Below are 27,589 nucleotides of genomic sequence, written 5' to 3'. Positions count from 1 at the left end.
GCCAAAAATGCAGCTGCACGCATGAACAGGACCAAGATCAAGACAGGTAGCTGTGTTTGTAACAGTACAAAATAGCAAGAGTCCGGTAGCACCTTAAAGAATAACAACATTTGTGGCAGGGTATGAACTTTTGTGAGTCAGGGATGGGCCTGAAATGGTTCACGAGCCAAATTTGTTAAGCGGGGTAGGGGTGGATCACTGAATTGGCTCGCAGCCATTTAAACCTAAGCAGGGAAGGCATGCCCATCCACTGTTAGGCTGACATGGCTGCAAGCCAATTCAGAGAAATTGATTAGAAGTGGTGAGGGGGAGCAAAACGGTTTGCTGAATTGGCTTGCAGCCATTTAAATCTAACAGTAGGGTGGGCAGGCTCATCCGCTGTTACACTGACATGGCTGCAAGCCAATAACGGTGATCCGTTCCCCCCAAAAAACACCAACACCAACAACACTTCGGAGAGCTGCTACCCTGGAGAACTGCTGCCAGCCTGAGTAGACAATACTGATCTTGCTGGACTAATAGTCTGATCCAGTATAAAGCAGCTTCATGTGTTCCTCTGTATTACATTTCTGGGTGCATTCCCTCCTCTCCTCGCTTCTGTGTGGAGTTTAGCTCACTTGCCTGTTTTGAGTATATCATGGGGTGCAATACAGAGAGAGGGAGGAGAAGACCGTAGATTTATACCCTGTCCTTCTCTCTGAATCAGAGACTCAGAGCGGCTTACAATCACCTTTATCTTCCTCCCCCACAACAGACACCCTGTGAGATGGGTGGGGCTGAGAGGGCTCTCACAGCAGCTTCCCTTTCAAAGACAGCTCTGTGAGAGCTTTGGCTGACCCAAGACCATTCCAACAGCTGCAAGTGGAGGAGTGGGGAATCAAACCCGGTTCTCCCAGATAAGAGTCCGTGCACTGACTTTATTTAATTAATTCAATTTATATCCCACCCTCCCCACCGAGGCAGGCTCAGGGCGGCTCACATGCTCAAGACTATACATGAGTATAGACATATAATAAACATAAAAACAATTTAAAACACAGAAATTGACATTTCAGGTACAACCAACTTAACCACTACACCAAACTGGAGTCTAGGGAAGTGAGTATCCTTCTGGCACAGATCACAGGGAGGGAGGAAATCCAAGGTATTTTTCCCCATATATAGAAGTAAAAAAGAGCAAGAGTCCTATAGCTCCTTAAGGATTAGCACAATTTGTGGCAGGGGAAGAGTAACTGCTCACTGCTCACATGAAGGCTCATCCCCTGCTACAAATTTTGCTAGTCTTTAAGGTGCTACTGAACTCTTGATCTTTTCTGCTGCAACAGACAGACTAACATGGCTACCTAGTTTGGTGTAGTGCAGGGGTCCCCAACCCCTGGGCCATGGACCAGTACCGGGCTGTGGTCTATTAGCAACCGGGCCTTGAGTTGTATAATTATTTCATTATATATTACAATGTAGTAATAAGATGATGACGACATTGGATTTATATCCTGCCCTGCACTTCGAATCTCAGAGTGGCTCACAATCTCCTTTATCTTCTCCCCCCATAACAGACACCCTGTGAGGTGGGTGGGGCTGAGAGAGCTCTCCTTAGAAGCTGCCCTTTCGAGGATAGCTCTGCGAGAGCTATGACTGACCCAAGGCCATTCCAGCAGCTGCAAGTGGAGGAGTGGAAAATCAAACCTGGTTCTCCCAGATAAGAGTCTGCACACTTCACCATTATACCAAACAAATAGAGATAAAGTGCACAATTGCATCATCCTGAAACCCCTGTCCATCCCCACCCCCACCCCGGTTGGTGGAAAAATTGTCTTCCATAAAACTGGTCCCTTGTGCCAAAAAGGTTGGGGACCTCTGGTGTAGTGGATAAGCGTGTGGACTCTTATTTGGGAGAACTGGGTTTGATTCCCCACTCCTCCACTTGCAGCTGCTGGAATGGCCTTGAGTTAGCCATGGCTCTGGCAGAGGTTGTCCTTGAAAGGGCAGCTGCTGTGAGAGCCCTCTCAGCCCCACCCACCTCACAGGGTGCTTTTTGTGGGGGGAGAAGATATAGGGGATTGTAAGCCGCTCTAAGTCTCTGATTCAGAGAGAAGGGCGGGGTATAAATCTGCAGTCTTCTTCTTCTCCTTGATCTCTCTCCTCCTTCATATGTAAAAAAACCTTGGTGGCAGCACATGGGTTTACCATCCCTGGAGGCTGAAAAGATGACAAGGAGTGTGTGTGGGGTTAAAGGTTACCAGGTTGGCCGTACCCTTTACTGGGAATGTTCCCTCTAAGGGGCAGTGCTGTTTGCCAGTCTATGCCCTCAGAGTAAGGCTGGTGGAACCAGCTACCGGAACAGGTGAGGGCCCTGCGGGACCTTGGGCAGTTCCACAGGGCTTGTAAAACAGTCCTCTTCCGGTTGGCATACAACTGATCGGTACTTGAAAATTTCGAATAGAAGGCTGTAGTATGGTACTTTGGTAAATGGCTTTGTTTTACTGTTTTTACTGGTTTATTGTTTAAATATTGTAAATTGATGTATTTTAAAACTTAATCTTATGTTAGAACTTTTGTGTTGTGAGCCGCCCTGAGCCGCTTTGGTGGGAAGGGCGAGAGATAAACTAAATAAAATGAAATGAAATGAAGGCTGTTACATAAGTACATAATCTTAGGACAAAGGAAAGAAGAATCTCTGCCTATTGTTTCCCCCAGGAATTATCTTGAGATAAAATAATGGACACATTTCTTTTTGAGGCAGGTCAGAACCCCATCTCTGCCACCACTGGATTTACGCAGTTCCCATTGTTTCAATGGAATGCAGATGAGCTCTTCCTACTGGAGTAAGGCCCTCAAAAAGACAGACACACACCCATTCAAAAAGAGGGAAATGCAAATGTTTATGGAGAACTGTGAAGTGCTGATTGCCTCTGGGGTTCTCTCATAGAGGAAGTGGGGAGGCATCCATTGGGAAAGGTGGCAGCCCAACAAGCTCACCTGTTTGATCTGCTCTAGCTTGTCATCATCTTCAAGAAAGAAGGTCAGGTACATGTAAGAGACGTCCACGTCGCAATTGCCCCCATACTTCCGGTGCTCTTCGACAGTGTCCTTTCCACCAGAGAAGGCATGCTTGTTGATCTAGCACAGGAGAAAAAAGGGACTTCAGGATACAGTCAGACAATCGTTTTGAGGGATGGTGGCTCAGTGGTAGAGCATCTGCTTGGTAAGCAGAAGGTTCCAGGTTCAATCCCTGACATCTCCAACTAAAAAAGGTCCAGGCAAATAGGTGTGAAAAACCTCAGCTTGAGACCCTGGAGAGCCGCTGCCAGTCTGAGAAGACAATACTGACTTTGATGGACCGAGGGTCTGATTCAGTGTAAGGCAGCTTCATATGATAGTGCTTTTCAGCCAGCAGCCATGGTCTGCAACCTGAACCCAAGGTATTTGCAAACTTAACTTTGCACACATAAAACAGTTTAACGGTCAACAAATTAGAATCTGCTATGTAAAACGGAATTATGTGCGTTCAGTCGGATGGTATTGCTGCAGACTGACTCTTAGAACCTCAAATGGATGGGAAGGACCTGGGGTAATCAGGAGAGAGCCTACAACTTATTCTGCCTCACGTCCATCTGGACAATAGGATGCCCACTGGCAGAAAGCAGGAGTGAGATCTGCCATTCCAAGGTGTCTGCACAGCAAATAGCTCTAGATCAGGGGTCCCCAACATGGTGCCCGTGGGAACCATGGTGCCAGCTGAGTTTTCTTGGCACTTGCCAAATGTTTTCAGAAAGTGAATGGGGACAGGTGGGACTTTTGCCTAGCAAGGTTTCTGATTGGCTGTACAGAGTTTTGAAAACATTGGTCTGACAGCAACTGCCTCTATTGCACAAGGGTCTTCACTGTGTGACTGAAGGTAAGCTGCAGCCACCATTTTGTTAATGGCTCCGCCTCCCGTGGCAGCCATTTTGTGGCTGCGCTCTCCATGCTATTCAGAATTCCAAAGTTGCCTACAGGCTCTGAAAGAGTTGGGGTCCCTTGGTCTTGATGAATAAATGCTTGCAAACTATGCAAAAGTTTTCAGGTGTACTCAAAATACAGCTGCAAGAAATAAAAAAGACACCTTCGTTAAGGTATTTGTGCAACCAACTGAAACAACCAACTTGGAAAGAAGGTGGAGCCCATCAAAGGGAGGGGATCCAGTTTACCCCAGGCATGACCAGAACAGATGAGACTGAAGCCTTTCCTCCACCACCAAGAGGCCTAACTTGCATGTTTAGTGAAAAGCTAGTACTCCTCTTTTCATAGCTATGCGAAGGGAAGGGGGTTGGATACTGTGAACTGGTTCACCTTTCCCCATGCAAGGAGGCTGTCTCATGTTCTTTTACTTTAAAAGCCTAATAGCGTCTCTTAAGCTGAAAGACTGCTCCATGGAGGTTGTGCATGATCTGTGATGTCACAGTTGTCCAGCCAATCAGTTGTCCAGCCAATTCCCTGCCTTTCTCACCAGTGGGGACCCAGAGTGTTCTCCTCTCCTCCATTTTACCGCATTCTGTCTTCCAATCTCTTCTCACATTGACCCTGTAAATTAGGTTATGCCAATAAGTGTTTGACTGGCCCAAGTTTACCCAATCAACTTCCATGGAAGAGTGGGGTCTCAAACTTGGGTCTCTCAGATCCTAGCCTGACACTATAACCACTATACCAGGCTGGCTCTCTATAGGCTTTTGTTAGTCATTGCTGTTCTGTTACTGAGACTCATTTTTGGCTTTACCCTTCAAACTGCTGGGAAGCTTATTCTTAAGAGGAGAACATACACAGCTGTCAAAGCATCCTGGAGGTATTTCAAAACACACATGAGAATCATGTTTTGTCCTGTTGAAGTTGTTTTTTTGTGATTCACCGTTTTGTACAAATGCCACAGCGCAACACACCCACAACGCATCAGGTTCAACCCTGCCAACTTTTTTTTTTTTGAAAATTGCTCAGTTTGGCCCAACTTCCCGCCTCAATACAGCTCTTGTCCATGCAGGTCCCATGGACCCTGTGTATATACTCTTTTTTGGTGGTCAAAGCGGGCTTCCCTCTTCCCCAGTTTGTAAGTGGAAAAGGTGGTTGGATCCAAACTATTTGCGATGTAGAGATGTTATGCTGGAAAACACAGTGCCGCACAGACAAAGTTCAAGGGAACAGCAAATCTGCTTCTTCAAGGCTGATCAGTTTGAGAGCCAGTTTGGTGTAGGAGTAAAGTGTGCAGACTCTTATCTGGGAGAACCGGGTTTGATTCCCCCCTCCTTCACTTGCAGCTGCTGGAATGGCCTTGGGTCAGCCATAGCTCTCTCAGTGTTGTCCTTGAAAGGGAAGCTTCTGCGAGAGCTCTCTCAGCCCCACCTACCTCACAGGGTGTTTGTTTTGGGGGAGGAAGGTAAAGGAGATTGTGAGCCACTCTGAGATTCAGAGAGGAGGGCGGGATATCAATCCAATATCACCATCATCATCAAACTAGGAGCAGGCATGGCAGTAGCTAAGCCACAGGCTGGCTCAGAAAGCTTGGCTTGCATAGCAACTGTCACCACGTAGCCTGGGACTTCTGGTGCCATGGAGAAACAACCACCAATAGAGATGGGCTGTTTGTTAGCCTGATTTAACATCCAAGGCTGTCACTCTTAAAGCCATGGAAACCTGGACTGTATTTTTAGAAGAGATGACATCACCAGGCCTTGCACTTACGCCAGCTCTTGGTGGATGCCAGGTGAACAAACAGGATGCTTAGTACATTAAATATTACTCTGTTGGTTTGGTTTCCAGAGCCAGGATCAGGTAGGCATAGTAACATGGGGGTGGGGATGACATCCAGAAGTTTCAAAATATGTTTTGGTACAGATTATAAAAAAAACAAAGCAGGAGGGAAATGGAGGGGATGTTTCAATCAGGGTGCCTATAAACAAGAGTCACCTCTGCTATCTTCCCCAAATAGGATTAGCTGGGCTTCTCTTTGCTTCCACTCTATTAATGAATAATAATTTCCTCTCTAACTCGGCCTCTCCTTTCATGCTTCTGGTGGCTTTTTCTTTTGTTTGAAGCATTGGTTACTTATATGGTCACGGGGGGTGTCTCACGTTCTTTTACTTTACTCATGTTCTTTTACTTTAAAAGCCCATTAGCTTCTCTTAAGCGGAAAGACTGCTCCATGGAGGCTGTGCATGATCTGTGATGTCACTGTTGTCCAGCCAATCCATACTCTCCACAGCCACCTCTCCTGCAAACTGGCAGAATGTGTGAGCTTCCCTAAGCTCAAGGGAAAGCTGCACATATAATAACAATGTGGTAAACTGAGCTTTCCAGAACATAGTAGCTCTTGGCGCAAACATCTAGCCTTTACCGGGTAATAAAACTTGGAAAACATACTGCAGTCTACTTTTTAAAAAATATATCTACTCTTTACTGCTTCTGTATGCTGCATTGTGAGAATTCTTCTCTTACCTTTGCTTTGATTTGTTTGGGTGTGTCGGTGAGAAAGATGGACGAGTTGGGGTCACTGGCACTCATCTTCGTTTGTGCCCCTTGCAAGGCTGGGAAGAAGACGGAATGCATTAACGCTGGCTTGGCGTAGCCGATCCGCGGGGCCACATCTCTTGTCATTCTAAAATAGGGATCCTTACAAAAGGGGGGGGGAAGGCAAGCATGAATGGCCTTGTGTGAAAGAGAGCACAAGCCTCAATGGCACTCAGCTGGCTCAGTCTCTGCCTATCAGATATCATGTGAACAGCTCACTGTTAATAATATCAGTCACCTAGACCTTGAAGAAGAGGAGCCCCATGGTGCAGAGTGGTAAAGCTGCAGTACTGCAGTCCAAGCTCCCTGCTCACAACCTGAGTTTGATCCCGGTGGAAGCTGGGTTCAGGTAGCTGGCTCAAGGTTGACTCAGCCTTCCATCCTTCCGAGATCAGTAAAATGAGTACCCAGCTTGCTGGGGGGAAAGTGTAGATGGCTGGGGTAGGCAACGGCAAACCACCCCATAAAAAAGTCTGCCGTGAAAACATTGTGATGCTACGTCACCCCAGAGTTGGAAACGACTGGTGCTTGCTCAGGGGACTACCTTTACCTTTAGACCTTGAAGATAACTGCAAGGCTTACCAAATTTGGGCATTTTCACAAACTGAGCAGGTGACAGAAGGTCAGGACTTTGTACATTCTGCATCAAAGGGAAACCCAAGCATTGTAAAAAAGAAAAGAAAAGGTAAAGGTAGTCCCCTGTGCAAGCACCCGCCATTTCCGACTCTGGGGTGATGTTGAATCATGACGTTTTCATGGCATGGGGTGGTTTGCCATTGCCATCCCTCGTCATCTACACTTTACACAAGCAAGCTAGGTACTCATTTTACTGACCTCTGAAGGATGGAGGGCTGAGTCAACTGGCTACCTGAACCCAGCTTCTGCCGGGATCAAACTCAGGTCATGAGGAGAGCTTGGACTGCAATACTGCAGCTTATCACTCTGTGCCACGGGGCTCCTTCCAAGCATTGTACCCATCCTAAATAGAATGTTGGCCCACTGGTGAATTCTCCTGTTTGGCTGCTTTCCAGTGGTTCAAACACGGGGAATTAGGCCAGGGACTGGTTGGCGTAGGTGGCATTTCTGAGTTCATGCCTAAAGTCAGTTACTTTTGGCGCAGAAATGCCTAACCTCAGAGCCGTATATTATATTGGTCCCAATGCACTGATGGGGAAGGCTCTACAGCAGTGAACCAGGACAATTCACAAAAAAACAACCAGGGCAGGTCATGGACTGCTGTTTAACGAGCAGAAGTGAAATCCACAGGTGGGCTTAGTTCCCCATTCCCTCTACTTGTCACCTTCTAGCAGTCCAAATGCTGGAACAGAACAAACTGGTCCAACCCATACCTGGTGAGGGATGGGATGGCCCTGCCTGAACATAATATTCAAACTAAGAAGGAGAAAAACAAGAAGAAGAAGAAGGGGAAGAAGATATTGGATTTATATCCCGCCCTATACTCTGAATCTCAGTGTCTTCATCTCGTCAGGTTGATTTTTTTTTTGTTTCTCAGTAACAGCTCCAAAAACAAGACTCAGAGATCACAATAAAAGGTACAATGCAAAAGAATACGATCCAGGCTTTCTATTCCGTTAGCATCACAAGTGCATAGTCTATCAGCGTATGGGGTGTTACAAAACTTTCCAAACAATACAGCTGAAGGCAGCACATTAAAACAGGCTAGCATAAAGGCTCTTCTTCAATAATGTGGAGTGGTCAAATAAAGCTCTTTTGTCATGTCTGTCTGTCCATCCGTCTAATGTAATGTAATGTAATGTAATCTAATCTAATCTCGGCTTTTCTTCCCAGTGGGGACCCAAAATATCTTATGACAGCATTCTCTCCTGCACTTTATCTGCACATTATGGTAGATCAGGTTGAGAGAGCGTGACTGGTCACCCAGCAAACCTCCATGGTGGAGCGGGAACCCGAACCTTGGCCTCCCAGACAATCTGGCATTCTCACTGCTACAGAGAAGGGCTTCATCAAGCCTAAAAGATCTTAAACAACCGGTGCTCATACCTGGTCAATGGCACACGGGATCAAACACTGAACATCCTTCCTGCTGTTGAAGATCTGTGGAAAGGATGTGCAGAAAGACGGAGCAGCTTGAATAGCAGGAAAACTGATCTTTCCTAGAAAGGCACAAACAGATGCTTGTGAAGTTGCTTTCCACAGTGAACAAGGCTCCCCCCGCCCCATCTTATTAGCAATGGTGTAGTAAAACTGTTTCCAACAAACTGGTTCTCTCATGTCCTCAAATTTTAACTGTTCAAGAATAACTATTTATCGATGGCCAGCAACCTTTGCAGTCTGACTGCTAGCACAGAACATGATTCAGCTCAGCTGTAAGGAACACAGTCGGAACAACAGTGGGTTGGATCCTGCCTTTCTGGATCACTAATGCCAGGTATGTTCTGCTAGCAGAAGGGCCTCTTGCAGTGGTGGAGTATCATTAGTCCTGAATGATAACACGTTCCCAAATCCTTGTTTCTTTGGCCTCCTTTTGGGTGGCCAACGCCAACTCCTACTGACATAGTTACATCTTACAAGGAAGGCATGTGCTACCGGACCCCGTCAGCAAAGTACTCTTCTAAAAGTCAGCTTTTTGCACCATTTCTTAAGGCCTTGGGGGGGGGGTGTCAGAAATCAATGCAAGGGGCATAAAGAAATCCAAAAATGGTGAACGTAATGCAGATTGCACTGAGAGTTCAAGCAGGTAAAATGCTGGCTCCCTGTGAACTGCAGTTCAGAGACAGGGAGCTCACTTTGGGCTCTCATACCACTCATTCCTCTTTCAAAGGAGAATCTCCTTCCAACATATATTCTATCTGTAGCTAGGGTCTAGCAGGTTTCCCACTTAAGCAGCATCTGAAATGTGGTTTAATGCTAGATTCTAGCTAACAACAGAAATCTGGCATGTATTATGCACAGAGAAAGCTGATGCCTCTGTTATCCTTCGCCATGATTAAACTGAGAAGTGTGTATCTGTGGGATTCATATCAAAAGGGTATGAGACTGGAAAAGGGTGTACTGACTTCTAAGGAGCCTCCTAATTGTGCCAGCACTGCCATCCTTAGTCGTACTAAAATGCCTAAAACCATAAGGCTCACAGAGACAATCCATTCTCCACTAGAAACTACTCAACGATAGGCAGAAAGGACAAATACTTGAACAACTCTGATGCACGTGCCAGAAATACATCTCACCAGTGGCCAGAGCAGCAGGTGAATGCAGAAATTAGAGAAGGAATGACTCTCCGCCCTGAATTCTAACATGTGTCATAAGGCATCTTATATTTCGTAAGTGATGACTGTTGAAGGCCTGGACAGCAGTGTCGTATTGCATCTAAATAACGTGGTATTTCAAGTAGCTAGTGCAAACACTCCCAAAGGAGTATAACAGAACCCAGGGTTTTTTTTTGTTTATAAGTGCCTGGTAACTTTTTATTCCAGGAGTACAAGAGAAAAACAGAAATTATCAGTGTGCATGGTGTGGGGCTACTGCAGATTTAACAGAATGTATTTTGATGTTAGTTTCAGGTGGGTAGCTGTGTTCTTCTGCAACAGCAGAGCAAAATTTGAGCCCAGTGGCACCTTAAAGGCCAACGACATTTTCCGGCAGGATATATAAACTTTATGAGTCAAAACTTACTTCATCGTACTGACAAACTGAGCTTTGATGGGTAAAGGCTTATATTCTGGGAAATTTTGCTGGTCTATGAGGTGCTACTGGGCTTGGATTCTGATATGCAGATTACTGATGATTGATTGCATACATCCGATTTCTCCCCCATCTTTTAATGTTAGACATTCTTTTTGTGGGTTGCAACACCAGTATTCTTAATTGTAAGAACATTCCATTAAATAAAATGATACCTCCTGCTGTAGTTTGTGAAACAACATAATTTAATTGTAAAGCTCTTATTATTCTTTTAGGTGATTTGTCATTCTTAATTTTGTAAGTCTCTCTGAGAGCATTTCAGAGCTTTGTAGCTGGAGTATAAATGCAGGAAGAGATGAAGAAGAGGACACTGGATCTATAACCTGCCCTTCACTACCTGAAGGAATGTCAGTGTGGCTTTCAATCTCCTTTCCCTTCCCCTCCCCACAGCAGACACCCTGTGAGGTAGGTGGGGCTGAGAGCTCTGACAGAAACTGCTCTTTCCAGAATAGCCTCTGAAAGCGTTATGACAGACCCAAGGTCACTCCAGCAGTTGCATGTGGAAGAGTGGGGAATCAAACCTGGTTCTCCCAGATAAGAGTCTGCGCACTTAACCACTACACCAAACTGGCTCTCTAAAGAATGTCTAGAGTTAGGATAGCAGTGCCTCTTTCTGAAAGTGGCCTATTTACAAAAAGAGAAACTTGCCCCCCATTTGATTTGCCACCCACTGGGCTTGTTCCCAGCTACTAACCTCTCCATGCTACTACAAACATCCCAGGAACTCACCAATGCAGTCGCTGTCTGTAAAACCAAAGATTCCTTTGACTTGATTAAACGTAACATGCTTTTGAACTTTTAAGATGTTCTTGTAGAATTCTGGACTTGTTCTAGAAAAGCAGGAGTGGAGACAGAGAGAGAGAAAAGGAGAAATTTAGATTGCGGACATATGAACACATGAAGCTGCCTTATACTGAATCAGACCCTCAGTCCATCAAAGTCAGTATTGTCTACTCAGACTGGCAGCGGCTCTCCAGGGTCTCAAGTGGAGGTTTTTCACACCTACTTACCTGTACCTTTTTTTAGTTGGAGATGCCGGGGATTGAACCTGGGACCTTCTGCTTACCAAGCAGATGCTCTACCAGTGAGCCACCATCTTCCACAGAGTGCTTTCAAGCCTCAATTGCAATCTATTTTCCTGAAAGCATTGCCTCCTGGCATTTCACATGGAAATTTAAGCTATGGATGATTTCAGCTTAAATAAAATCCATATGTAACCTTGAGCCTAGTTTTTTTTTAAATGAAGAATCTATGAAGTAGATAATTTGCAAGTTTACAGAAAGCCCCTCTACTCAATGTGATTTTGCCTTAAATTATTAAAAAACCCCAGCAACCACAGTAGTAGGACCATACTTGGATAAATAATTTACTCATTATTTGACCTTGATGTATAATATAAGTAAGACTTCTCCAACAATGTATAAGAGACCAGGTCTATACAGATTCCATAATAAAATAGAGAATCTCTTTAGAACACCTAGGTTACGGACAAGCGGAAAACAACTCAACCAGTTAAGTGGGAATGATTATGTTCAGTGCATATGTTACGTCCTTCAGCTAGTGCTATAACTTGCTGCTACTAAAGATACAGAACCTAAGTGTAGCTGAAGTTAGACTTATTTATAAGACCTGTGGTCTGCCTCTGTTCCTGGAAGTGTTCTAAATGTTCCACATTAGAGTTTCTGTAAATAAAGATTTCCAGGTTTCAGCCTTCCCTCCCATTCCCCACACTGTAAAAAAAGACAAATCAATCATTAAGAGTCTGTGATTCAGCTGAGACATCACATTTTGGTTTGCCACAAGAATGGAAGTATTCAGATTCCAAGCTGCAGCTGAGAGCCAGAACCGGGTCAGGGAATCCATATACCTGAGACGTGCCTTGGTAGCAATCGTGCTATTTGGAATGAATCTGTTAAAAACAGAAAGCTGAAGTTTCTAGAACATAAGAGAAGCCATGTCGGATCAGGCCAATGGCCCATCCAGCCCAACACTCTGTGTCACACAGTGGCAAAAAACCCCAAACAGATGCCATCAGGAGGTCCATCAGTGGGACCAAGACACCAGAAGTCCTCCCACTGCCCTCCACCCCCAAGCACCAAGAATACAGAGCATCACTTGCCCCAGATAGAGAGTTCCAACAATATGCTGTGACTAATAGCCACTGATGGACCTCTGCTTCATGTGTAAGAAAGAGGGGGGTTGGCTGGGTGACTGAAGTATGTTATAATTGGATGGTAGCTGTGCTATAGGGGGCAAAGTTGGCTGTTTTGTTCATGGTGGCTTGGTGTGTGAGACTGTTACTGAATGTGTGTGAGACTGGAAAGAAGAGATGGATAGAAGGTGTTTTAGAGTGCCGTGAATGAAATCGGCACTCTGTGGTGCTTAGGAGCCTAAGCGGCAACTGAGGAAAATAAGCATGCAGGGCTAGGCCTATTTAAGGAACACTACACTTATCTAGAACCATTACGCTTATGACAATATACTGAAACCAGTGCACTCATACTTTTATATAAACTTTATATATATTTAAGAGAAAACAACTTTTTTGCACAAGGATCTTTTTTTTTAACCTATTCCCAAGCTCTTACCGTTCTGTCATTCTATAAATTATAACTAAGAAATCCTGTTCTTTAGATCTTACTAAGATTTATAAGGCAAGAGCTTTTGATGGCAATGAAAATATGTAGGAGACACTAAAGTAGGCCAAGGACGCAGAATAATATATGTCTCTTCAGAACACTACAGAGAGGTGCATTTACAGAGGTTACACAGAAAGGGGTCTCAGAGAAAGAGCGAAAATGTTTCACTCACTCTCTCTGTTAATTATTTCACTTGGGCTCTGAATTAAAAAAAGAGATTGAAACCTATCAAAATTAGGCCTGTGCACTCGGTATGTACTGAGTCAAACAAATACCAGAAAATAATACCTTATCGGTATTTTTCAGGTATTTATTCAGCCAAATCTGATTTGATTTGGCTACTGAAATAGCTGCACCCCCCAAAAAAGCTGATACTATTTGGCTTTTATTCAGGTGTGACTAGAAGTCACTTAAAGAGACCACGGTATCTTTAAATGCCTTCTGAACTGGCTGAGTTGTGCTTCCACTGTGGTGCAACTCAGCGAGTGAACTCAGATGGCATTGAAAGTTTAAATGCATTCTGAACTCCATTAACCCTATGGGAACAGTCCCCTATGGTATAGCGGAGCCAAATAGATCCAGGTTTCCCAAATATTTACTCAAATCCCAAAATAATACTAATGCTGGGATTTGGGAATGGCAATATTTTTAGGGTCCAACAGACCTGAAATGGGAAAAAAACCCAAATTTTTTTTGCATACCTCTAATCAAAATAAGACATCACTTGTTAGCTGGTCTTCCATCCTGTTACAAAAATAGCCATCACTTTACTAAAAAAAAAAAGTGAGTTCCATTTATCTTATGCAGATATCCAACTCATTTACCTTCAGCTTTTTTCTTCTTCATACAACAGTACAAATGGTATCACTAACACAAAAAACAGAAAGGAAGAGATGCACACACAGAAAAGAAAAAAAAGGTCACAGAAAACTACTACAGACATTTGATGATGCAGTTCATAAAAATTATTAGAAACTTACCCCAAATAGTCCAGATCAGAAAAGATGAAGGTTTTGTTTATGTCAAATCCACAGGCTATAATGTCCTTGATGTTTTCTATTGAATACTGGTATGCCTTTTCAACTGTTAGATCTTTCCAGAGGTATTTCTCATCATCGGTCAATTGTATGACTAAGGGAATATTAAATATTTCCTGTAGCCACCTAATACAAATGAAAAGATTTATTTATTTAAGTGTTTTAGGGTAGCATTCTTACATATGTCATAAGCTGTCATGGTCATCTGGAAAGCTTGATCTGAGTTCAAATCTCATTTATTTATTAATTCACTGGAAGGTCTTTTGCCAGTTTGTCTCAGGTTTAAAGATGCTTTTCAAGTTTCCTCTCCATCCATCTAACCCCAAGTCCTGACGTGCACATCTGTTTGTCTACAGGTAGATAAATGTAACATCCATTTATTTCCCGGAAGAGAAATGTAGATTGGCCAAGAGATCCACTTCTTGGGAAATGAATGTGTTGCTATTTCTGCACAGGCTTTGCTTATATCTTCTCTCACCTGGGTCTCAAGATGCAAACACAATAGAATTCATTCCCAGGCTGAACAGCAGAGTAATATAATTTTACTTATCAGAGCACTGTGGGAAGTTGTTTTTTTACTTATCAGAGCACTATGGGAAGTTGGTTTTTTTCATCCCACAATAACAGGTTAATTGAATTAAGCAGGAGTCACTGCCACCAAACTCCTGTATAAATTTTCCCAAAATACTGCTATATTGATTACAGGAACATCAATCAAACACAGTGACCAAAGCACAGTTTGTCACTACAAGTTGTGGGTTTTTTGGTATGGGGTGCTCCTGCCTTTCCCCACTTAATGAAAGACATTTGAATCCAAACGATCCGTAGTTTTGTCATTTATTTAGTTTATTTATGGGCTGTCTTTCTGAGCATGACACCCACTCAAAGTGGTTTGTCCCATGAAGTACAATAAAACTGCCGTCAAGAACAAAAATCACAAAATCTAACGAACAATTAAAATCATTACTTTAATTAAAGCCAATAAAACAGACAATCAGCCCAGCATAACACCAGTACACCTAGAAGAGTAGGGCAAGTTTCAGAATCCCACATAGGAAGGGCAGGGCCCAAAACACAGTTTGTAGTTTGAAATTAACATTAAACTATGGTCTGATGATTTTTATTAGATTACCACACGCAAAATGTGGTGGGAGTGGGGAGGGAAGCATGCAAGCCAAAGACTTGATTCGTGTTTTGGCTGTTACATGTGAGTTATACTACAGAGTCTTTTGTTTTGACAATGTATTTTATATTGTGCCTGATTTATACTACATGGAACGATCAACTTTTTCTTTAATCCTGTGCAATGTTCCGTCTAAGCTGCAGTTTTGTGAGCAAAAATTCTTTGTGAGCTACTGGCATTAAAATTTTGAGCTACTGCATCAATTAGTGTGCTCTGGGGTCATCCTTCCTGAGCTAAGACAAAAATGTGTGAGCCGGAGGCTAAAAATCTGTGAGCTAGCTCACACTAACTCAGCTTAGAGGGAACATTAGTCCTGCGACTATTTTGGTTTGTCGGTGGAGCGATTCCTTTTACCTATACTACCAGTTCAGGTTGCCACTCTCTCTCTATTTTGTTTGATACATGGTTTACCCCTGCAGACATAAGGGAAGAAAAGGAGGGGGGACACAAAACTTCCAAAAGATAATCTGGACATAATTTTGTTTGATGCTATCACAGAAATCGGGAATAGATTTTGTGTTGGTTGTATGTTAGAAGCCCTATATGTGATTGGCTCTTGGTGCTTCAGCACATTTTTGAAGCAGAATTGAGGCTTCCTTGCGTAAGTATTTCTATTTTGTGCAAAGCCCTCCCAGATGAGAATTCGCCATTTTCCCTGGATTCCAACCAATGTTTTGGTCTGTGTGAAGTCTTGTCTTCAGGCACTTCATGGACTAGGCAACGATGAATCAGATCAAAGATGAATACTTCATTGTTTCACATTATATATTCTTCCACCATTCCTTGTGCACATTAAATAAGAATCTTAGCACAGCACTCACACTGTAGTTCAGTGGAGTACAGCTTTCCAATAATAAAAAAAGGATTCAAACTCCCCTTTTTTCCCCTCAACTCACAGTCTAGGGCAGGGGTTCGTGACCCTGTTGAACCTGTGGGACTTTGGCAAGTATGAGAAAAGGCTGTGGGCACTGAAACAAAATGGCTGCCACACAGAACAATTATAAAAGGATGGAAGGTCCCAAGCCAAGCAGCTGTTTGCTAATAAGTGTTCCCTGAAGATGCCCTTCTGGCATCTTCTGAAGCATCTCCTGTGGATGAAAAGCCAAAACTGGCTCTTTGTTTTGAGGAAGAAGCAACTAGGCCCTATGAAACACATCAATGGGCACTTCTTGTGAATCACTGAGCCAGAGAAGGCAATAAAATTCTCAAGGCACTTCTTTCTTTTTTGGGATGCTGCAGAAAATAGCTTTTGAAATGTGTTCTAGGGGGTAGCTTGCTACAGCCAAAATAACCAAGAAGCCTGAGACACTGCAAAGACAAAATGAATTCATGGTGGCATGAGTCACCTCTGACACGTCAGATGCAGGAAGACATGGGAGCTCTGACTGATGAACTCTTATGCCCTAGCACAGGGTTGTCAAACATGTGGCCCAAGGGCCAAATCAGGCCTCCAGAGGGCTCCTATCAGGCCCCCAAGCTACTGGCTGTCATCTGCTTCCTTCTCCCTATCTCTTGCTTCCTTCTGCGTAACAGCTTGCTTTGCAAGGCTTGCTCAATCTCACAGGAGCTACAGAGCAAAACCACTATTTTCTCCATTGAGAAAATATTGGCTGAGGCTCCTTCCTCTCCTGTCCCCTGGGGGAAGAAGGAAAGAGCCAGAGCTTCCTTTACCCAGTTCCCTGGATCCCATGGGAGAAATACAAAGAAAGCACCTTTAAGACCAATGAGTGCTAATGTTTTAAGGTTGTTTTTTTTTTAAAAAAATTGTGTTTGGGTCCTTTACAAAGTTTATATATCTCTGCTACCTAATCTTAAATAGGTACACACATGGCCCGGCCCAACCCAACATGGCCTGGCCCAATAAGGCCTCATTTATGTCAGATCCAGCCCTCATAACAAATGAGTTCGATACCCCTGCCTTAGCACATTTGTTGAGACTCTGAAACAGCACAAGGGCCTGTTATTTTGGAAACCCGAACTTTCCAAAGCAATGTTTCAGTGTGCAGAGCATGACTTTTGTCACCTCACCCCTTTAGCCTGCTGCAGCCCATGATGCCCTCCCTCCCCCAATGCTGCTCCTTAGCAACAACATTTAGGGGACATTTTGGACTGTAGTGCGAAGTGAGAAAGTCAAACTCCATAGACAGAAATCCTCCTGCCCTCAGAAATACCCTGCTGGATCCATACCCTAGGATTTTTGCTACTGTTTCCTTTGTTTCCCTGCCCAACCAAAACCTAGCCATAGACTTTCAGTGACTTCCGCTACCTGGATTAGAGAGCAATAACGCTAAGGTTAGTCTCTCAGTGTGTGTACTAGGCACCTAGTGGACATCGCAGTGAATGATCAATGTTAACTCACTCGAGATAACAGCTTCCCAAGAGACAGATATTCCGTAATTAGCAATTAAAAAAAAACATAACACAGAACGTTGCCCCAGGCTTCTGAATTTCTTAAAAATTAGATGCACTATTCGGAGTATTTGAGGAAGGAATTCTCCACTGACTGAGCAACTGTTGCAATACTGTGCGTATTCCTTGAGCGTACAAAGAAAATATGCAGAAAATATGGAGGAGGTTGCAGAAGGCAGTTTCAGAGGAACTTCAACTTCCAATGGGTGTCTGTGAAGGAAAAACAAACCCCTTTCCCCAAAGGCTGCCAAGATCTGCTTGAACATATGTGGGAAGGGCGGAATAAAATCTTGGAGGTAGGAGTTAATCAAGATCTTCAAGATATGTAGCTTTAGCGCCCCTCGGACTAAACAGAAGCAGAATCAAGGTGAAATGACTAAATATAAGGAAATTCTATCATTTGATTCATCGAATCCAGCTGTTCTTAGTTTACATTTTTAGTAAAGGTGCAGGACACATACAATCATGAAAATAAAATCCTCTCGCAGCACAGTTCTCTGAATCTGGGCTGCTGCAGCTGCGCAGTACAGCATGAGCCATCAGCATTAAAAGCATTTTCAAAAGAATGAAAAAAGTCCAGCGCAAAATGAACTGTGTTCGGATGGCAGCTACTTACTTTGTAAAAATAAACGGGATAAGGTGGCCGACATGCATCGCCTCGGACGAGGGACCTCTGCCTGTGTAGAGGTAAAAGGGCTTCTTATTTTCATACGCATCAAGGATTTGGTTCATATCTCTAAAGACAGGAGGAAAAAAATACGGCATGCCTTTTCAAAAGGGCTCAAGAAGACTGAGAACAAGTAGGGGGGGGATATGCCAGAAACTTGTATTTTAAGGGACAACATGCGTGGGGATTTTTTAAGTAGCCATAACGCTGCTTTTGACTTACAGCAATCCTATGAACGAATGCCCTCCAAAATGTCCTGTTGTTCACAGCCTTTGCTCAGGTCTTGCAAACTGAGAGGGCCGTGGCTTTTTTTTTATTGAGATCGCATTTTGGGTCTTCCCATTTTCCTGCTGCCTTCTACTTTTCCTAACATGATTGCCTTTTCCAGTGACTCTTGTGACACAGCATTGGAAAGTGAACTCATCCCAATAGCCATGCCATCTGGATTCTAGAGAATAAAACTAAAACTGAACAAAATGTCCCTGAAATGCATGACGTCGTATGAATTGTTTTAATGATTTTATTTTGTGCTGTGTTCTTTTAACTCTTGTTAGCTGCCCTGAGCCCGTCAGGGGAGGGGGGATATAAATGTAATAAAATAAAGAAATAAATAAAATTCTCCTAATGTGACCAAAGAATGATAGCCTTGGTTTAAATAATTTTAGCTTCTAAATCTGGGCTTGATTTGAACTAGAACCCACTTATTTGTACTGTAATCCAAATAGTAAAATTGCAGTAAAAATCAAACATTCTACTATTGAAATATTAAAATAAGCTGAATAATCACTGGGGAAAAATAAGTAAATGCTTCTGCATGGCACAGAAGGAGGACTCTGTGAACTCCAGAACTAGATGAACAGCTTCCTCCTTGTCCAGATCTGAATCTCAGTACTCTAGTGCCAAAAAACAGTGGCCTTAGACCACTGAGGTTCAGGGCTAGAAAGTGAACCTGGATGATACAGTGCAAGAGGGAAAGATTTTTACTTTGCATTTCTGCATGGCGTAGTCACTGGGAGGCAGGGAGAGATAAAAGTAGGATTAGGGAATGCACATCTCATGGAATGCATTCCCTGACTCTAATTTCAGCTTCTTGTTAATTGCATCATGATCTAGAAGGTGCAGGGAACAGGAAGAGAAGAATATTCAGGGAGTTGCCTATTCTGAGGTCTTGCATGCTCTTCTTGGAAGAGATAAGATGTTAAGAGAGAAATAAAATCTTAATCTCCTCCTCTGTGAACACCAAGTGTTTAGGAGCCAGTTTCTTCTCCACTGGCTCTTTAACTGATGCTCCACTGCCCATAAGAATCCGTGACTCTCTACAAGCAGTGAATAACATTATGTTGGGTTGTTTATAATTTTACCATTTTTTTTTTTGCATTTGTGTGCTAAATTCTGATTTATGGTAATCCTATGAATTAATAGCCTCCAAAATGTCCTCTTGTTAACAGCCTTGCTTAGGTCTTGCAAACAGAGGGCCATGAATCCTTTATGAAGTTAATCCATCTCACGTTGGGTCTTCCTCTTTTCCTGCTGCCTTCAGCTGTTTCTAACATGACTGTCTTTTCAGTGACTTGTGTTCTTCTCATAATGTGACTATGATAACCTAAGTTTAACTTCTAGGGAGAGCTCAGGCTTGATTTGATCCAGGACTCACTCGAGAGCCAGTTTGGTGTAGTGGTTAAGTGTGTGGACTCTTATCTTGGAGAACCGGGTTTGATTCCCCACTCCTCCACTTGCACCTGCTGGCATGGCCTTGGGTCAGCCATAGCTCTGGCAGAGGTTGTCCTGGAAAGGGCAGCTGCTGTGAGAGCCCTCTCCAGCCCCACCCACCTCACAGGGTGTCTGTTGTGGGGGAGGAAGGTAAAGGAGATTGTGAGCCGCTCTGAGACTCTTTGGAGTGGAGGGCGGGATATAAATCCAATATCTTCTTCTTTTGTCTTTTTGGGTCCACAGTATCTATATAATTCTCCTCCGACACTGCATTTCAAATGAATCAACTTTTTTTCCTCTCAGCTTTCCTCAGTGTCCAACTTTTACATTTACAAAGAAATATTTTTTCTGTATTCTCGGTGAGTCAACTGAGCATGTGGTAGCTCCCAACTCACCTGTGAGTGGTAATGTTTCTTCTCCCTGCTGGTAGGCCTGAGTGCACTATTAAGAGGAGCAATACGAGCTGTCTTCACCTCCTTCCCACCCCCGAAAGCTTGTTTTTGTTTTATCACAGAAAAAAGAAAAAGCCTGTATGACTCAAGAGACCTGTTCTCTGGAGTACGGAAATGCAAGGACTTTTGCTCAAGCAAGCTGACACACCCACCTATGAGAAAAGAAGATGCCCCTGCGTAGGAAGTGATGTGGTTTATGTCCCGTAACTCTCTCTATTCGATTGATCAGATCTTTATCAATTTTGCTGCTGCCAAATCGAACTGAAAATAAAAGGGATATTAGGTTATACACGATACTAGTTATATGACTATTCACATGAATAAGCCAAATATATTTTCCAGTGTTTTTACAAATATTGTGAATTGTTCTCACTTTTCAATTGTGACATGCCTACAAAATATGGAATTTATTTGTGCTCTTTCAGTATTTCAGGGCTAAGATCCCCACTGTTAAATTTACTACATTTTTACCTATCAGGAAATGCCTCATGTTTTCTAGGAAGAACTGAAATATGTTTACTCAGTGAGTCTCATTATGTTCAAAGGGGTCCTATTCTCTAATTACTGTGTTTAAGATTGCAGTTCATACTAAAGAATCATAGGATATAGCATGGGGGAGACTTGTCTTAGCAGTAATATGTGTGAAAAGGATCTAGGGATCTTAGTGGACCATACACTGAACTTGAGTCAACAGTGTGATGTAATGACTAAAAAGGCAAATGCGATTTTGGGCTGTAGCAACAGAAGTACAGTCTCCAGATCATGTGAAGTGGTGTCGCTTTACTCTGCTCTGGTAAGACCTCACCTGGAGTACTGTGTTCAGTTTTGGGCACCACATTTTAAGAAGGATATAGACAAGCTGGAATGGATCTAGAGGAGGGCGACGAAGATGATGAGGGGTCTGGAGACCAAATCCTATGAAGAAAGGTTGAAGGAGCTGGGGATGTTTAGCCTGGAGAGGAGGTAGCTGAGAGGTGATATGATCACCACCTTCAAGTACTTGAAGGGCTGTCATACAGAGGATGGTGTGGAATTGTTTTTTGCTGTCCCAGAAGGTAGGACCAGAACCAATGGGTTGAAATTAAACCAAGAGTTTCTGGCTCAACATTAAGAAGAACTTCCTGATTGTTAGAGCGGTTCCTCAGTGGAACAGGTTTCCTCAGGAGGTGGTGGGCTCTCCTTCCTTGGAAGTTTTAAACAGAGGCTAAAGGACCATCTGACAGCAATGAAGATCCTGTGAATTTAGGGGGAGGTATTTGTGAGTTCCCTCCATTGTGCAGAGGGTTGGACTAGATGACCTGGAGGTCCCTTCCAACTCTATGATTCTATGATCCACTGAAGACTTCTCATTTCATCCATCACTCACTTCAGAGGGCTTGGTGAAGGATGCAGAAGTTCCAGGTTCAATCCCGGCACCTCCAGTTAAAAACGACCAGGCTGTGGGTGATGTGAAAGACCTTTGAGTAGACAGTACTAACTTTGATGGACAATATCAGTATAAAGCAGCTTCATGTGTATTCGCTACAATTCTTTCGGAAGATTTTGTGGCCAGAAAATGGAGAACAATGAAAATGACCTAATTACCAACTCTAAAAATGATTATTTTGAAAAACAGATAAAGCATCACTTACCTATAAGTTTATCATAATCTACCCCTTTGGCATCAGATGTCTGTACTGTCCAGGGGTCTACAAAATCTTCACCTTCAGCATCTCCTGGACCGTTACTGAATGGAGTGAAATCTGTCGGAGGGGAACCAGCTTTGTATTCCTCGCCCATAAGTGTTTTATAGCTCAGCTTTAATGACAATAATAACTTAACTGCTGCCTCAATTTCATCCTGGAGGTGAAAGAGGAAAGAAAATTAAAATGCAACTGTCAGTTTAAGGAAGTTCAGTAGCCTGACATTGTTTCTTTATCTTACGCACATACGATATTATGTCATGTTTCAAGAGGAAAACGTCAATATGCTTGAAATAAATTATGCATCATGAATAAAGGGCCAAAGGGAAGAAGATGAAGCAGCTGCTTCCTGGGAATCTGGGTAAACAAGTCTGAAGAGCAGGCTTAGGTAACCTTGACCATGTCCATCAAGGCCTCCATTTCAATTTTCCACTTGAAAAATGAGGACTAATATTTGCCTATCTCAAAGGAGCACTGGGGGATTTAAAGGAAGAGTCCTTCAAGGTACCTGGACTAAAAGGCACTGGGAAGATAGATTATTTTCTTCAGGGCCTGCTCTACTCTCCTCCCCCCTGCAATGCCCTCTGTAAATGCCTTTACCAGACATCCTTTGGCTTGAGCTTTTAGACCACACATCTTACAGATTTTACACCCAAACCCTTGAATTAGCACTTCTGAACATTCTTCTTCTGCAACCCTTGCCCCTCTGCCAACAGTCAGCCCAGTGTAGTGGCTAGAGTGTCAGACTAGAGTTGGAGAGACCCAGGTTTGAACTCCCACTTTGCCGTGAAAGTTTGCTGGGTCAGTCACACACGCTGCTGGGCCAGTCACATCCTCAACGTAAGGGTCACCCAAAGGTGAAATGCAATATTTACCATCAGCACTGGAAAACCTGAAACCAACATGGGAAAAAAGTGCCATAAGAGATATCTGGGAAACCTAGTGTAGAATGCCTCCCATTTAGGGAACTTAGAATGTTATTCATTTGCTCTTCTTCCAAGGAGTACTCACAGCTTTCCCCTTCCCCATTTTATTCTCACAACTCTGTGATGTAGATTAGGCTGAGGGAGAATGACTGGTCTAACATCTGATGAGTAGTTTTTATGGTGAATGGAGATCTGAACTTGGGTACTTGTAGGCTACTGTGATTTGTATTTTTCATGTGTGTATGTCTACACCTGGAAGTTATGTTGACCTCTGTTAACTGACCCCTACTGGGGGCCTGGCGGATATTCAGGAAGGTGGCTGAATAAGCCTGCCTCCACCTTCCGGCTGGGTATTTCTAGGACATTCTCCCATCCAAGTACTAACCACAGTTAACCCTGTTTAGCTTCTGAGATCTGATGAGAATGGGCTTGCCTCAGCTATCCAGGTCACTGGGATCTGGAAGGCCCAGGCTAGCTTGATTTCATCAGACCTTGGAAGCTAAGGTCAGCTTTAGATGATAGATCACTAAAGAAGTCCAGGGTTGCTATGTAGAGGCAGGCAGGCAATGACAAACCACCTTGCCTCGAAAACCTTACGAGGTGGCTGTGACTTCACAGCTCTTTCCACTACCCCTTCTAGACCTAGTCCAGCACTCTAACCACTGCACACGCTGTCCTTCCAAGCTGTATACATCTGAGAACTCAGCTGTTTCAAAAGATTATATTATTGGATTCTACAAAAGAGTACTTTGTTACTGGGATATTTTTTTTAAAAATGTAATTGCAATGTTAACGTGCTAAAAGCTGCATTTTAAAAAGTTTTTAAAATCCATACCTTTGGTGCCTTTTCTGCTTTTAGCAATCGGACAATTTCTCCTTGTGTGGCTACCTGTTCAAACAGTTCAAGTGGATTACGAGAGCAAAAGCTGCTGTTCTGAATGTCTGCCATTTTCAGGAGCGTAGAAGGTCTTTATTGTTATAATTTACAATTTGCAGTCCTCTTACAACTTCTTTCCGTCCAGGGATTTCCAAAATATGGGGTCGATTCTAGGAGATAAGAGAATCCACTTTCAATTCTCTGTGGTCATTTTTTACAAAAAACTGCATTGTTAAATATACTTCTTACAGGGAATATGATTAAAATTTTAAAACATTCTCCTTACCAACCCTCCCCCGCAGAACCCAACCCTGAGGATCCATGAGGAAGAACATCTAGCAATCAACTTGCTGTCCCTCTAGTTTATACTACTAGAAATGGTCATCTTTGCAAAATCGTAAGGTCACAGCCTGTTATACAACAGAGCTCATGCGCTACTGCCATTGCTCTTAACATTTACAACGCGTGAGCCCAGTCAGTCTACACATTTGTTTGTTATCGAGGGCGACGTTCCCTAGTCTCACTGCACCACCGCCTCCTCTTCTCTCTCTCCCTCCCTCCCTCCCCAGCTGATACTACTACAGTGAGAATTTGCTTTGAAATGAATTCTATGCTTCTTTCGACAGAACTTCTTTCTTCTGCACAATGCTGCTGCCAAGGCTGTGATCTAAAGGGGAAAACTGGTGGAGGAGGAAGGTTTATTTCAACAAGTGTCAGCCTTCCAACAAAATGGCTTTGTCCTCTTCAAGGAAAAGATATATACTTTGATTTAAAGCTTGGCTGAGTTCAATGATGCGCACTCACTGCACGGGACTGAAGTCTTAGAAGGAAGCCCAGAATGCTCAGGGAGAAGGTCTAGCCACCCACCCCAGTCACACTTATTGTTCCCCTTTTAGTTGTACATTTCAACAATGTCTTCTCGATTTCCTTTAATTTTGCTAGCTAGCAATGCCCCCCTTTTCATTCCAGTCATTCCCAGAAATCCAAAACCTGAAAATTGTCTCCTATTGTGTCTCAAACACTGCCATCCTCTTGCTTTCCAGTAGGAAATACAAGCACTTTATGGGCTTTCCTACAGAATTTTTAAAAATATCTCACCACCGTTCAAGATATATCAAGGATGGACAATCTTCCCCCACCCTGATGACTCCCCCCGGCCATATCCTGCAAAGATCTCAGTATGCCAGCAAACAAAGTGGTTGGGGAGAAAGAAGAAGATGATGATATTGGATTTATGTCCCACTCTATATTCTGAATCTCAGAGTCTCAGAGCAGTCACAATCTCCTTTTACCTTCCCCACCCCCCACAACAGACACCCTGTGAGGTAGGTGGGGCTGAAAGAATTCTCACAGAAGCTGTCCTTTCAAGGACAACTCCTGCAAGAGCTATGGCTAACCCAAGGCCGTTCAAGCAGCTGCAGGTGGAAGAGTGGGGAATCAAACCCGGTTCTTCCAGATAAGAGTCCGCACACTTAACCACCCTCTTGTAAACCACCCATTAGCTCTACCTAATGATGGGCGGCCAGTCTGACTGTACCCTGGAAAATCTAGACCTGGCATTACAAGCCGTGGCCTCTTGGCTCAGACTGAGTCGGCTGAAATTGAATCCGACGAAGACGGAAGTTCTCTACCTGGGTCGGGGCGGTCCGGGGAGAGAGATCCAGCTGCCGGCCCTTGACGGGGTGCCACTAATACCGGTCCCCAAGGTCAAGAGCTTAGGCGTGCTCCTTGAGTCCTCCCTTACAATGGAGGCTCAGGTGGCAGCCACTGTTAGATCTGCCTTTTTCCATCTTCGGCAAGCACGGCAGCTGGCCCCCTACCTGGACCGCAGCGACCTAGCGACGGTAATCCATGCTACGGTCACCTCAAGAATAGATCACTGTAATGCTCTCTACATGGGGCTACCCCTGATGCTAACCCGGAGACTACAACTAGTGCAGAACGCTGCGGCACGGCTGTTAATGGGGCTACCACGACGGGGGCACATTCAGCCAGTGCTGAGAGAGCTGCACTGGTTGCCTGTTGTGTTCCGAGTTCGCTTCAAGGTGTTGGTATTAACCTTTAAAGCCCTTTATGGTCAGGGACCTGCCTATCTACGGGACCGCCTTTCCCCATATATCCCCCAGAGAGCACTGCGATCAGGGACAAAAAATCTGCTGTCTGCCCCTGGCCCAAAAGAAGCCAGGCTATGCGCAACAAGATCTAGGGCCTTCTCGGTGGCAGCACCAGAACTCTGGAACACCCTCCCAGAAGCTATAAGGGCCCTGCGGGATCTGTCGGCGTTCCGCAGGGCCTGTAAGACCGAACTGTTTAGACAGGCATTTCTGGTTGACTGAAAATGAGCTGCCACCGGACATCCTACAGAAGCTGGTGGTCATAGTCAGAACCCAATACCGCCAGACTGGATCGAGATAGCGTAATAGTTTTAAACTGATAAATGTATTATGGTTTTATATGTTTTATGGAATGATTGTTTTTATGATACTGTAAGCCGCCCTGAGTCCGCTTGCGGAGAGGGCGGGATATAAATGCAAAGTAATAAATAAATAAATAAACCACTACACCAAACTGGCTCTCTAGGTCAACAGCAAGATAGACAACGAGCAAGCTGAGTCCCAGTGGTACTGGTAGTGCCCCAGCGGACCACCTCAATCTGTTGAAGAGATCAAGTGCGGAGCAAAATGGTCCAGCATACTGCTGTTTAGCACAGGATCTGTGGGTTACTTACACCTGCCATATTTCACTTTGCAGTTGCTTCAGCATCATCAACAAACCTACTTAGCTGCTTTGACTTATTGCCTGAGAGTCCAACATCTTGTCTTGTACTTCTCTTTGGCTCCCTTGACATAGGATGATGTATATTGGAAATAACGTTATTCTTTCTTTCGTTTTCTCACAAATATGGTCTTTGGAATTCTCACTATTAGGTATTGCAATCATATTCTACTAAACTTGCAGGAAAATGCACTACTGCTTTCTCCTCAGTCCCATATGCTTTGAGATGTCCTTTTCAATCGACTGCAAATCGTATCAGGTTGTAGATTTTCTAGCAGTCAATTATGCTTAACCCCCCAAAAGGATGGTTAGTGATCCCACTTAATATCTATTTGCAGAAGCTCTATTTGCAGTTGCAGTTTCTGTCAGCACTTTTCTACCAATCATGAAATGATGTTTTAGTTAATCAGCAAAGAAGAGGAATTACAAACTTACTTACACAAATTCCACTTTGAAATGAGTATATAAAGTACAATCCCACCCGCTCTTCTGTATTCCAGTTGGGCTCACAAAACAGATGCAAAATTCTGTCCACTACATTTTCTTAAAGCACAGATGGGATGGCATCAGCTTTGGACCCTCTTCTCTCTTCAGTACTCACTTCTTCAAACACCTGCTTGCAACTGTGGGTTCCCTAAATTCAGGGTTTGAATTCAGCAGCAGCTCATAGGAGCACAGCTCCTGAACCTCCAGTCAGGGTCTGCATGCAGTGGGGAGTTCTCTCCCTGCTGCACATAGATCCCAGGGCATATGCAAATGAGATATGCTACTGAGCTCCTGCACTTTTTTTCTACAAAATGCCCACTGCCTGAACTGATCACAGGTATGAACAGAACATAGCAGATCAGACTATTTTCTAGGTCTTCCTCCTATGGCAGATCAGGATATCCAATATATTTGAAGCTAAAGCACTTCTGGCAGATATTTCCTTGCAATCTTATGGGAAATGAGATTCTACAGCCTTCCTAGAAT

The 27,589-nt window shown here is 43.7% G+C and overlaps 1 protein-coding gene across 2 annotated transcripts in view; it reads right to left on the bottom strand.

Moving 5' to 3' along the window:
• WARS1 (tryptophanyl-tRNA synthetase 1) overlaps positions 1 to 27,589 on the bottom strand; it is a 32,290-nt gene that overhangs the window by 1,264 nt on the left and 3,437 nt on the right. For both annotated transcript variants that reach the window (XM_060263016.1, XM_060263017.1), the window contains 9 exons: positions 23,801 to 24,012; positions 21,989 to 22,196; positions 20,510 to 20,618; positions 18,145 to 18,264; positions 13,880 to 14,062; positions 10,990 to 11,090; positions 8,560 to 8,672; positions 6,466 to 6,639; positions 2,980 to 3,120 (listed from right to left, as the gene is read on the bottom strand). In XM_060263016.1, the coding sequence (XP_060118999.1) occupies positions 2,980 to 3,120; positions 6,466 to 6,639; positions 8,560 to 8,672; positions 10,990 to 11,090; positions 13,880 to 14,062; positions 18,145 to 18,264; positions 20,510 to 20,618; positions 21,989 to 22,196; positions 23,801 to 23,914 (1,263 nt within the window). In that variant the 5' untranslated portion in view covers positions 23,915 to 24,012. The remainder of the gene's footprint in view (positions 1 to 2,979; positions 3,121 to 6,465; positions 6,640 to 8,559; positions 8,673 to 10,989; positions 11,091 to 13,879; positions 14,063 to 18,144; positions 18,265 to 20,509; positions 20,619 to 21,988; positions 22,197 to 23,800; positions 24,013 to 27,589) is intronic.

Source organism: Heteronotia binoei, chromosome 21 (assembly GCF_032191835.1).
Source record: "Heteronotia binoei isolate CCM8104 ecotype False Entrance Well chromosome 21, APGP_CSIRO_Hbin_v1, whole genome shotgun sequence".
NCBI classification, from domain to species: Eukaryota; Metazoa; Chordata; class Lepidosauria; order Squamata; family Gekkonidae; genus Heteronotia; species Heteronotia binoei.
The sequence above is the reverse complement of the archived record's forward strand: the minus strand, read 5'-3'. Positions and strand labels throughout refer to the sequence as shown.